This window comes from Petaurus breviceps, unplaced genomic scaffold (assembly GCF_028583685.1).
Source record: "Petaurus breviceps papuanus isolate PSGF00001 unplaced genomic scaffold, PetGlider_PUasm1.0 90667, whole genome shotgun sequence".
NCBI lineage: Eukaryota > Metazoa > Chordata > Mammalia > Diprotodontia > Petauridae > Petaurus > Petaurus breviceps.
Genome location: NW_027187302.1, coordinates 5,118,066 through 5,131,515, shown reverse-complemented (window position 1 = coordinate 5,131,515; position 13,450 = coordinate 5,118,066). Strand labels below are relative to the sequence as shown.

General features: G+C 35.4%; 1 protein-coding gene across 3 annotated transcripts in view; it reads left to right on the top strand.

The window, feature by feature from the left end:
* RARS2 (arginyl-tRNA synthetase 2, mitochondrial) overlaps window positions 1-13,450 on the top strand; it is a 66,357-nt gene that overhangs the window by 25,444 nt on the left and 27,463 nt on the right. For all 3 annotated transcript variants that reach the window (XM_069065112.1, XM_069065113.1, XM_069065110.1), the window contains exons 7-8: window positions 2,431-2,514; window positions 5,427-5,503. In XM_069065112.1, the coding sequence (XP_068921213.1) occupies window positions 2,431-2,514; window positions 5,427-5,503 (161 nt within the window). The remainder of the gene's footprint in view (window positions 1-2,430; window positions 2,515-5,426; window positions 5,504-13,450) is intronic.

The following is a 13,450-nucleotide window of genomic DNA, read 5'->3' as shown; positions in this document are numbered from 1 at the left end:
TGTGTGTGTGTGTGTGTGTGTGTGTGTGTGTGTGTGTGTGTGTGTGTGTATGTATATATACATATATATATATATATATATACACATATTTTCAAAGCAATGAAGAGTATTCCATAATTAGATTAAACATAGTTTTACAGCTTAGGTTAAAGTTCAATTAATATTTTATTTCATCATACAAAACAGTAGCCAATTTTAACTTTCAGAACATACCTGGAGAATCATTTTCCTAAAACGATTCAATCCTTTGACCATTGTCTTCAAGGACTTTCTTTTCCAGCTTAAAACCCTTTAATTTTCAAGGAATGAATGGTCTAACCCCTCTGAAAGAACTTCGGAGGCTCCTGACTAAGTGGCAAACTTTGTGGGCAAGTAGCAATCAAAGCTTTGCTAGTGTAGAAGTCATAGAAATCCTTTATAGAGCTGGCATCATCTATTTTTCAAGCAGGGATTTTAACTTTTGAAATTTATACTTTGATAATTGTTTATCTTTTGATTAGGTGGCAAGGAAAAGAGGAGGGGAGATTGTGATTAGGTGATTGGCAGCATCATTGTCTTTTCAGTTAGTACCATAGATGGTTACCAACATTGAATGGAGGATTCACAATGTCTTTTTCCTTTCCTGGGAGTATCTCAGTACACTTTTTATATTATACATTGACCATCACTGATAAATGTAGGTCGTAGTAGTCTCTATGAGGAGGTACTTGTGTTTCATTATATCTTCTGTGGGACCATTGCTGGTTTTCCATTACTTAGAGTTGAGCTTCTTCTTAGTGGTCTTTTCATTTATATTATTGTCTTCATTGTGTATATTGTTCTTTTGGTTTTTCTTATTTCACTCTGCATCCATTCATACCAATAGTTTCATTTCTCTGAATTCTTCATATTTGTTATTTCTTCTTACACAATAGTATTTATTATATATTCAAGTGTTGTTGAGTTGTGTCTGACTCTTCATGACCCTATGGACATGCTAGTACTATCCTTGGGGTTTTCTTGGCAAGGATGCTGAAGTGGTTTTCCATTTCCTTCTACAGTGGATTAAGGCACAGATTAAGTGACTTTCCCAGGGTCACACAGCTAGTAAGTGTCTGTGGTCAAATTTGAACTCAGGTCTTCCTGACTCCAAGCCCAGCACTCTACCTGCCTCCTATATTCATGTGCCACAGTTTTTTCAGCCTTTCCTTATTCAGCAGGTACTCACTTTGTTTTTGAGTTCTTGGCTACCACTGAGTGCTGCTATGAATATTTTGGTGTTCATTACCTCTTTTTTTTTTTCTGATTTTGTCCTCCTTTCCACTAGTCATTTATATGACCTTCTGACTAACCAGTTTTCTTCTATGTATTATTGTAGTTGTTTTCTTAAAATCTGAACATTGGTTTTGACATTGATCTTTCTATTACTGTCTGGTTAATTGCTAGAAATGATGGCTCTTGCTGCCATCTATAGATTAGGAAAAAAAAATCAGTAAGAGACCCAGAAGGAAGAATTGCAATATTCCAGGCATGGTATACCATGTTTCCCCGATAATAAGACCTATCCCGAAAATAAGCCCTCCCCTTACTGTGTAAGATTCCTCTAAAATAAGCCCTCCCCTGAAAATAAGCCCTATTGAGATTGCTACTGTAGTGAAGGTGATCCCCTGCGCTACACGCTACATTACGGTACCCTCTGTATGCACTTCCCCCCCCCCCCGGGTGAAATGCATGCCGCACTCCGAGCTGCATCCAATCAGAGCTGCAGCAGTGAGCGCATCATCCTGTTCTTCCCCAGTGATTTGCTTATTGAATAAAGGTACATTTCTTTGTTCACATTTACCTGTTTATTAAAATTGCTGTCAATGTCGTTAAAATAAGCCCTCCCCTGAAAATAAGCCCTCTGGTGTTTTTCTGTCCAAAAAAAAAATAAGACAGTGTCTTATTATCAGGGAAACACGGGTAGTTATGGATTGGATTATATAATGCTTTCTTCAGAAGACAGAACAAGGTCTGTAATGCTGTCAGCGAAAGGTAGGAGTTCAAAAGTAAATTGAACTATTTGTGAGTTGGCCCTAGGTGAAAGGGAATTTACTTACAGTATAGTAGAAGTTGCATAGTGCACAGCAAAAGCACAACTGTTCTGAGTCTTCTTCCTTACCTGAAATTGTTTAGTTTAGTAATTTTAGGTTTAGTAATTGCTAAATTTTCTGTTCACAAATCCTATTAATAGAGGAAATCCTATTCATGTAAAGAAAGTATAGATTAATTCCTTCTTGATTTCTGTCGCATAAATAGAAAGTGTAATGAATGAACTAATAAAAAATTAATTCACATGATGAATTGCTAGTAAATGAACATTGTGCTGTGCTAGACTTTTGTTATAGAGAAGTAGAAAGGTCTTTGTGCCTGAATTAATGGTAAAAATGAAAAACTTTTGTTGATTACTAGGAAATTTTATAGCAAATCTCAAAGAAGCATTAGGACACCAAGTAATAAGGATAAATTACTTTGGAGATTGGGGCATGCAGTTTGGTAAGTATGTTTAATTCCTCCCCCCGTTCTATTGTAAAAAATAAAACCTGACTTAGTTTTCCTTAATTTGTTGTTACTTTATTGCAGGAACACAAATAAAAATGTATTCACTGAAATAGACCTTTCTACTTGACTTAAAGATTTGGGGGAGGCATATGTTTTTCCCACAAAAATGTTATTTTATAATTAATGGACAAGCTATAGAGTAAAACTGTATAATATAATCTTTAATGTCTAAATCAATATCTTCGCAGACAATTCAGATTTTTGTTAAAATTTAATGACTTCTACCGGATTTCTTAGTTAAATATAAAGAAAGATTCCTATACCAAGAGGATATAAATGACCATCACCAGTTGTTCTCTCCATCATTCTCTTCTCCCCACACACCTATGCTTCTAGCCCCCATTCCCCTCTGTCATTTTAATTCTGTCCAGCCCAGCTCTTTCATGCCTCATAACACAAAGAGTCTGCTCCTTGTATCATTTACCCCTGTCAACAAAGAACTGCCATTTTCCATTTCCCTCTGTACTGCCAGAGCGATGCAAAAGGGAAAAGAGAGTGGGAAGGTTAAAAAGGGAACAGGATATGAAGTAAAATACCCCTGGAAACTTCCAGTATTCCAAAAATATTCAGAAACAGAAAAGACTCAGGTAATCTTGTACTTGGAGTAGGGAGCGCCAACATGAACAAGTCCTATGTTTATTGAAATCAACAAAATCCTAGTTTACAATCTACTAAAATAGGTTTTTGAAAGTGCTTAACCATCTCAAGAAAATAGGATTTTGAGATATAAATTGAAATATCTATAAAGTGTGAAATATATAATGTGTTCAGCATTTAGGAAGGAAAATGAAATCATAGGAACTTTCAACAATGGAATTTAGATAACAGTTCTTTGGAAGGAATTTTTATTTTAACTCCAGAATGTCCCATTATAAATAGGCATTGCCCTTTTAGATTATCAAAATTTTAACTTGCAGACTAAAGATGTTCATTGTAGTATACTTGTTATTGACAGGCTAGGCAATGAGAGATTATGTTCTACATTTTACAGTACACCTGCAGCCCAGAATACAGCTTGTAGCTCCAAGGCCCAGGCCTCCCTCCTGGCCTTTGATGGTCCAATTTCAACAGTTTTCCTCAGCTTGTGTTATGTTAACTGGACCAGATTAGACATTTAGCAGCTATTAAAGAAGATGTGACCATGGTGTACCAAATTATAGCTCCAGGATTTTATTATGATAATGCTTCTCTGGAGTACTGCTGTAGTTAATGATCTGTCAGCATTTCCATTATAATTGTCACTGTGGAAGAGAGTAATTTTAGCTGTTTCAGTCATACATACTCTGTAGAAAGTTTGCAGACAGGTCTAAGAAAAGAGCTAATTTTTTATATACGAGTGTGTGTGTATGTGTATACACATGTGTAAATGTGTACACACAAGTAAATGTTAAAGGGTCTTTATTTTTCCCATTTATGCTTTTATAGAGTTCAAAGAAGTTTTCCTCTCCCTGTTCTCTTGATCCCAAATCACAACCACATTTTGAGGGAGGGGGACGGGGTCCTAGGGAGGTGCTGATTATTTAGCAAATAACTCAGTAAAAATGTATTATGTACCTATGATGCCCATATTTTTCGAACTAAAAATGCATGTAGTTTACAAAGCATATGCTTTTGGTAAAGCCTCACTTAAAAGTATGTATTTTTTTTTCCCATAATCTCTGGACATAAAACCCGGATGTGGCTTATATCGGGAGCATTCAAACCTTATGTGAAAAAGTTTGCTTCTGATAATCCATTGTCTCTCAAGTGATTGAGTAGATGGCTTTAGAAGATCTACCATAACCATCCCCTTTCATTTTAAAATTTTCTATAGTTCTAGAGGTAAATGGATTTAAAAAAAAATCCCCAGGTACTATTTCCTTTGAAATTACTGCAGATGGTCTCATGCTACATACATGCTTTCAGAGTAAAATTGTAGAATCTGCTATTACCAAAATATCTTTTGAGCATAAACATAGCTTTTTAGAAAAGTATTTTTTCATTCCTCATTCCTAGAAAGACACTTTGCTTTTTTGTATTAAAAACCTAAACTACTGTGATGCATATTTATTATATAATTTATATTCAAATTCATATTTTGTGAACACAACTCTTGGTTAGAAAGAATTATAGTTTTGGAAGATTTGAAATGAATATTAATATAAAAGCAAAGTTTTTGTTAATGGTCTTAAACATGAAATTGAAGCAGAATTTTCATTTGGCATTATATAAAGATAATCTCATAGACAACTCATTTTATCATCACAACAACCCTGGGAGGTAAGTGCTATTATTCTCCCATTTGAAAGATAGTCAAAGGCCATACGTATGGTCAAAAGCAGGTACATTTTTTATTCTGTAGAGTTGAACAAGAAATCTACCTCTGAATGCTTTCAGTTATTTCTGTAACCCATTTGTATTGAAAATAACTAAGGAATTTTAATTTTCTAAGAATATTCTTTCTAACTTTGCTTTTATTATGTGTACATATATAGATACATAATATGAGATATATGCACATTGTATAATAAAAAATTAATTTTATGTAATTATCCATGTCATAGATGATCGGATGTATAAGAATGAAGAGTAAGTGTAGGAATTCAGAGAAACTAAAAAAAAAGTATGGGAAGTGGGATATTTTATACAAATTTATACCGAGCATTTATGTTTGATTTATGTTGGTCGGCTTGGATTTTGGAGAGATACAAAAATGCTGATTATTAAAAGATACTTGACACACCTTAGTGTCAAGATGTTAATTTGGTAAAAAAAAAAGATTGAATTTTTTCATAGAAATATATTCTGATTACATACACTTTAACATCCCGTTTCACAGTATATTCGTTTATTGATCATTATATTAGGTCTCTTGGGAACTGGTTTTCAATTGTTTGGCTATGAAGAAAAACTTCAGTCCAATCCTTTACAGCATCTCTTTGAGGTAAGTTATCAAAAAATATCTTTGCCTTCCTCCCCAAACCCACCTCTATGTGTTACGTTCTGCACTGCAAGATTCTCAGAGATTGGCCTGACTCATAATCTACCAGAAAACTTTTTTAAGGCTGAGGTGCCACTTCCTATATGAACCCTTTCTTGATTTCACAAATAAATGCACACACTCTTGTTAGTGCTTTCTCCCTCCCCAAATTACCTTATATCATCTGTTCAAATGTTATATATCTCAAGTTGAATATAAACTTATTAAGGCCAGGAGCTGTTCTGATTTTGTTTTGGTATATTTCTATTGCCTTAGCATAGAGCCTTGTATACAGTGGGCACTTAATTCAATCTAGTAATCATTTGTATATGGAATGCACTGTGGGTACAAAAGAACAGGAAAAATAATCCCTGCCCTTAAAGAGCTTATATTCTCCTAGGCAGATATAATATTTACACAGATAAGTAAAACATAATGTAATTTGTAGAGAGAACTGGTTATCAAATTTTAATAAGAATATTGACAAGCTAGAATTTGTTCAGAGGAAGATGTGCTGGTTACTGAAGAGATTTATTTATGAAATCTTTCATGCATAACAGGCATAAATTAAAATTTTGACTTGTTTTCATAGCATTTACATAAATAATTGATAGCTCATTGTAAGCCTATCAGTTCTTCCATTTACCCATCATCCAAATTGAAAGTATCCTCTATTGTCTCAAATATTTCTAGACTACTTTGGATAGGTCTTTTGATCCATCATATCCTACTCTATTCATGAGACTTTTTTTGAGAAATTTACTTAGATCACTTTTGTAGTCATCTGCTACTCCATTTTGGCACCTAACATAAAGTCACCCCTAGAAGACAGCCAGTAAATGTTTATTGAATTAAATTGGTCTGCTGGTTTTTGTATTGTTGTTTTGTTTTGTTTTGAGGGGGGAACACAAGGCAATTGGGGTTAAGTGACTTAAGGTCACCCACTAGTAAGTGTGTCAAGTGTCTGAGGCTGGATAATAATAGATATATTTTTAGTTTTTTGTTAATCACATTTCCAGTCTTAACAGTTAATGCATAAACAAAGAGCTAGTGTTTTGCACAATGGGAATGAGTGAAGCATTCTTCAAGATTATAATTATAATCTATCCGTAGTTGAAAAATATAAGAAAACATATTACAGAGAGAATTCTCTTTGTCACTGAACAAATTAGGAAACATGACTTTATCCTATGAATGAGAATATTGAGTTCTGTTTTTATGTACTCTTGATCTTTGTTCTTTTCCTGGTGTGTGTCTTTATCCCACGTACACTCTCTTTATAGGTCAGACTTTCTCTCTTATTTTTTGTCATTCCTCTTACCTGATGCTTATCTCTTCATTTGCCCAGTTGAGCTCTTAGTTTCACTTTCCTCTCCTTTCCTTTAGGACCCTCAAGTAAAATTTCTGTCTAGGTTCTCTTCAGTGCTAGCTTCTCCATTGAGGTCTGTGGAGTCCGTGGCTGCATTTTTTCAACACCATATGGGAAGAAGCACTTTAAACATTTAGGGTATATTTGGGACAGGCAAGGATCCACTTGAGGATACTTAGATGGTGCATAAGGGGGAAATATTCCAAAAAACTGTTTTGCTTTTTAAAGTTTTTCTCTTTTTATATTAAGTAAATTTTTTCTACCACAGGATTTGTAGTTGAACTGAACACTAAAGGATTTTCTAATTCTCAAATGCCTCTAAAGGTTTATAAATCTTTTTTCAGTATATTTCTATACTGTTCATAAGTGATATTTTTATTTACCAAATTAGTAAAAATATTTTTGCCTGCTTATTAAGAGTTTTGACAGACAAGAGGTTGAACTATTAATAACCTATCTTTATGACTGCCTGTAAATAAGATATGCTTCTTTAGTTTCCAGAATTATAACTTTTTTTTAAGCTCTTGGAGGATGAGGAATGCTTTTTAAAGAGAATAGTCACCTTTGAACATATCCATGCCAACAGGGGACACCCACATCACAAAATAGCTACACATTGAGGCTTTCCTGTATTATTAAGGGAACATTTTAGGTATATAGTCAAACATAACATAGGGAAAGTAATTATCTGTAGCAGCAAGCACCCCAGCCCCCAGGGTGGCTGCCAACACAGGTTCTTAGATCTGCTTTGTTAAAGGAAAGCAACTCAAACTTTAATCAGTCAAATATGTATCGTTTACCTAGTTCAGGGGAAAAAGGTCAGCACCCCGAACTTCAGAATACACAGACAGAATTATCAAGACAGAGAAACAGACCAAGTAGACAGTTTCCAAACTGTCCAACCATTACATCCATACCAAATCAACATCTGGGTTTCAAAGCTGGGGGCCCTGGACAATGGCTTCCCAGAGTTTCATCTGATCAAAACACAGAACACTTCTCAAAGTGAGCCCCAAAACAAAGCTACACTTCAGGGCTTATATAGCCTTCTCCTGGCTCAGAGAATGTAACAACCTTATTGACTCACTGGCCAATCAAAAAGTATCTACTGAAAAACAAGCCTCCCACCCCAGGCTCCAGGTGCACGTTAGCCTAGGGGCAGGGAAGATCTTAAAAATTTACATTCCCATTACATTATCTCACACAAAGAGTTACAAAATTCAGATTTTTTTGAGACTCATGCTTTAGTTTTACTAACAGTTGATGACAAGGTGTAAAATTATAAAACTTAAAATATCAGTTGTTTTCAGTGTTATTTTGTGTCATTTCCTGCTTTTCAAGGTGGGGTGGAATTAGGATACTTTAATTGAATTTCAGTTCACATATAGAGGGGTCATAATTAGAGTATTATGTGAATAAAGAACATGAGGGGATGAGGTATTTGTTCTAGTTATAAAAACCAGGAAAAATGAGTAACATTAGTATTTGTTATTTTTAGTAATATCATTTTCACAAATTAGTTTTTAGGGGGAACATTCATGAAAAAGATTAAGGGGCCCTGATATTATATCTTTCTGTTTGTATATAGATGGCATGCAACAATCTAGAGGGATGGGTTAAATCCAGGCTCATTCTCTTCCTGTTGTTTCTGGGTTTTTTATAGAATAGAATTAGAGAGTAAACTCATCACTTAAAATGGCAGCCTTCGGTTTATTATATTTTTATGCTAATTCTTTATAGAGATAGTTTTCCATTTTAAAATGATTGTTTGCCAGTTGGTAGATTCTTTTACATATAACCTTTAAGTCAAATAAATTATTATCTCCACATTGTTTTCAGATTTTCGTACAATTAGTTAATGTCTATGAAGGGCTATCTTCTGATCCTCAAGGAATAAGTAAGATCCATTCAAGGAGCTAGAATGTAGTACCAGAAAGACACTTTTTCCTGACTTCCAATAATCATAAAAGTGCCTTCAGACAGTTCCTGATGGTGTGTCAGGAAATAACCTGTCTGGTATTGCAGAATACTTTGTCCTTTTGTCTTGGCAGTAGGGTCTCACCCAACACTGATAACATGGTTGGAGAGGGAGTAACCATGAAGTCTGGAGTACTCAGGATGTTAGAAATTAATTTGGGAACTACCTGATTAGTACAAAAAAAATGAAATTTGCATTTCCTTTTCTTCCTTTATAAGGTCTGTTCAAATGCAATTTTTCTTTAATCATTTTGGTCCCTTTTTCATATTATGCATATCTGTCATGGGGCCCCAGACTGGATATATAACACTAGTGAATAACTGTTTTATGCTGAATGTAATTATAGGGTTATATCTCAGCTCCTATATTCCCATCTCCTTTTTCCATGTTGTTAGTTCATTTAGTTATACCAATGCCTTTCAATCATATTTTGTTGCCCTAGTTTATTTAATTCAGGTAGCCTACATGTGATATTTCTTTCCACTATCCTTTTTGGAATATAACATTTATTTGGGAGGAATTAAATGCCATATTTCTGTGGAAATTGATCCAATGAAGATTGTATTTACATCTATAAATTAATACAAAGGCAAATTAATTGGACCACAAAAAAATGACTCCTTTAGTAAAACTTCCATAATTAGCTTAATTTCTCCTAACTCTTATATGTTGATCATAGTAGTATGCTACGGTCCCGTATCTGCCCTTTTCTCCCCTCTGAATTTCCAGACTTTAACTGCTAGATACCTAGCTACTACCAGTTTTACTCTCTGAAATGGGATTCCATAGCAGCCTACTTGATCTGCAAGTGATGATGTGAATCTTTCCTTAGAGTGTTGCACAAAAAGACCACTCAGCTTTTATTTCACTTGTATTAAAAATATTTAACTTTTAAGCACTACAGGAAAATGTACAACAGAATGACAGTAGCAAACCAGGGAAGGAAAGTTATAAAGGTCAGTCTTGGTCCTCATGCACATTAATACCAAATTAAGACTTATTCTTGTGTAAGTGTGGTAGAGTGGAAAGAGACCAAGATTTGGACTGTTGATGTATCTGAATCAAATCCTGGTTCTTTGACTTAATATCTATGTGCTATATCCTTATGATACCCTTGGTCAAGTAACTGAACCTTTCTCCACATCGGTTTCCTCATCTGTCAGATGGGAATAATAATGCTTAATAAAAATGCATTTATATAGTGCTTTAGAATTTATATATCACTTTATATACTTTATCTCATTTAAGCCTCACAGCAGTCCTGTAAGTTAAGCATCATAGTTATTAGTATCCTCATTTTGTAAATGAGGAAACTGGCTCAAAGTGGTTGTGACTACTACATGATATTAGAGGTGGTATCACCTCTCATCTTTCTGATTTCAAGTCAATAGCATATCTACTATTTTGAATGCATTTGTACCAACTTCACAGAGTTGTCAAGAGGAAATTGTTTTTTCCAAAAAATACTTTATCACCCCCAGTTACATGTAAAAACAATATTTAACACTGTTTTTTTAAAGTTTTGAGTTCCAAATTCTATCCCCTCTCTTCCCTCCCTACTCCTTGAGATAGTAAGCAATTTCATATAGGTTATATATGTAGTCATGAGGAAATTGGCTTTTCAAGCCTTAAAATGCTATAGAAACCGATCTCATCACCATCATTATTATCTCTTAGTTTTACCTCTTCTCCTGAATGACACCATCCCTCTATTTCTCATCCACAGGGGCATCAAGCGGGATATTAGTGTCCAGCTGGATGTTACTTATTACTTGTTCTGTTTTTTATTCAATGCATTCAGCATAATAGAGGTATAGTTATCTCAGCCTTTCTGGAATCTAGACCCCAACTCAGTGCTGGGTATGGAGCCTCCAGGCTTGACAGATTGGCTGTTTGATCCTTGATTGTGGGATATGCATTAATGGAACATGTTACCTGCCAACCACTTAGCTGTCCTCGTTGCATATGGTTGATTTTTCTACTCTCTCTAGGAGGCATTTGCTAGAATCCAGGCTCATTATTAGAACATTCTTTGCATGATGACATTGCTTACTACCGACAAGGGAAGAATCTGGCACAACATACATACTTTGCAAAGTTACTTTTTCAGTTGTTTATTTATCTTTTCTGTCCTTTAAGAATGACAGAATCTTTCTTTCTTCTTTGCTTTAGCAGGGTGCCTGGCACTTAGTACACACTTAACAAATTTTTATTGACCATTGACTGTTGCCTCTGAATTGTCTTCCCAGAGCAGATTTACAATTTTATCAGATTCCTTGCTCTGGCATGAGTGCTATATGTTGTTTGTTCAGTTATTTTAGTCATTTCCAACTTTTCATGACCCCACTCGGGGAGTTTTCTTGGCAAAGATACTGGAGATGGTTGCCATTTCCTTCTCTAACTTGTTTAACAGATAGAAAATGAGGTAGACAGGGTTAAGTGACTTGCAGTGTTTGAGGCTAGATTTGAACTCAGGAAGATGAGTCTTCTTGATTTCAGGCCAGATACAGCATGAGTGCTGCTAGTTGGGCTTAAATCTAATTAGGACTTTTTTGGTAGCCTAAAACCTTCCTGGAAATCCTGTTATGATTATTAACTTAAGAGTTCAGTTCCATTTAGGAAAGAGTAATATGGCCTTATAAATGATCTTGGGCAGAGCTAGGTAACACAGTTAATATAGCGTGCCTATAACCTGAAGTTAGGAACACTCAATCTTGTGAGTTCAAATCTGTTCTCACACCTTGGGCAAGTTACCTGACCCCTCACCCTGTGCCTCAGTTTCCTCATCTGTAAAGCGAATTGGAGAAGGAAATGACAAACCACTCTAGTATCAGCCAAGAAAACCCCAAATGGGATCATGAGGAGTGGGACACTGCTGGGTAAATATTTTCCTTTTGCAGCTGTTTTTTAACCCTGTCTTAGTGCCCTATCCTTGTACATTCCCCCACTGTCTTTAATTTTTCTTTGTTCTTATAAGTCTGGTTTTCTTATAATGTTTCTGAACAGAATAGCAAAAAAAGGATTTCTTTAGGGAACCATTTCTTGGCAGAAATGAAGATTATCAGTTGATTGGTTAGTATGTTTGCTATGAAATCTGCCTTTGGTGTTATTTTGTTTATTTCTTAGAGATTTTTTTATTGGTTGCCATTTAAATCTAATTTCTTAGTATTTGAAATATACATGTAAATTTGCTTTTGGCATGAAGTAGAGATATATTTTTGGAATGATTCTTTCTTTTGAAATGACTGATAAGTTAAATTACTGGACTAGATAGATATTTTGCCTTTTCAGAATTTGCACTGGAAACTAAAGGAAAACATTTATTATAGGCTTGGGCACTGTCAAAATATCCTTCCAGCGTCATTGAAAAGTAATTTCTCAAGTTTTCTCTAAAATTTCAAATATTATTCTGTAACGCCATATATGAGCAGCTTTCTAGAAGAATGCTACTGTGAACAGCTTTTAAGGTTCTGATTACACAGTATAGTGAACACTATTCAGTAACAAATCAACGCAAAACATTCACAGAGAATCAAGGTACAGCATTCACAATATTACAGCTTATCACAGAAAATCACAATATAGTATTCACAACAGCTTATCATTAAAATGGCCACGTAGTTTTCACCAAAGTGGTCACAATATTTATAACAAAGAACAGTCATGTCAAAGTATTTCCACTCATGGGGCACACTAAATTAACTCAATCATTCACTTATTCAGCAATCAATTACTAAGTATCATTAATCACTAAGTACAATCATTAGATAATACACAAACCCTCCACCCCTAGGTCACTAGTAAACTACAGTTTCATCATTACTCAGTATCCAGGGACAGGTCTTTTCATCTTGACTTGGGGCTGGTTCTCAGATTCCCTGGATCCCCTTCCATGGTCCCAGATTCTACCTGGATTCACCAGACTGTCACCTGGGTTCAATGGTATACAGCTCCCAGTTCCTTGTCCAGCTCTCTGGGTAGGTCCTACTCCACACTGAAGTTCACAGGGTTCAGTCCATCTCAAATCCTTCACAATATCTGCTCCCAGGAATTCAAGGCTCAGCTAAGACAGAAACAGACAAAGTCCCTGCATCCTGGTCATGCTTCCTCGCTCTTCTGCAGCTTGTTCAAAAAATCAGAATCACCTTATCCAGCCTGAGGGGAGTGGGCTCCTGGGCTCCTATTCAGAAGAAGCTCCACCACCACAAGTTCTCAGGAAATTCTGGCTCAGTTCTCCATTCTCTCTTCTGTAGCTGCTCTGCCTCCAGATTCTTGTCCCAAGAAATGATGACTGTGCCTCTCTGAGGCTTTTCTTATATAGACAGCATTAGCTACTTCCTGTTTCAGCCAACCCCTTCCTGTTATGTCAGGAACAGGGGTTCATACCTTCTGTTTCACAGAGGTTTGATTAGTTACTAAGTGCTAAGTACCTGTTTACTTGCCAATACAAAAAGGGGTCCTCAAATTACATCATTATATCATCTTCCATTCTGTGTTTTGGTAGTAAACTTGTATTTAACTCTACTTTGTTTTGTTTTTTTGCCTTTTGGAGGGCAATTGGGGT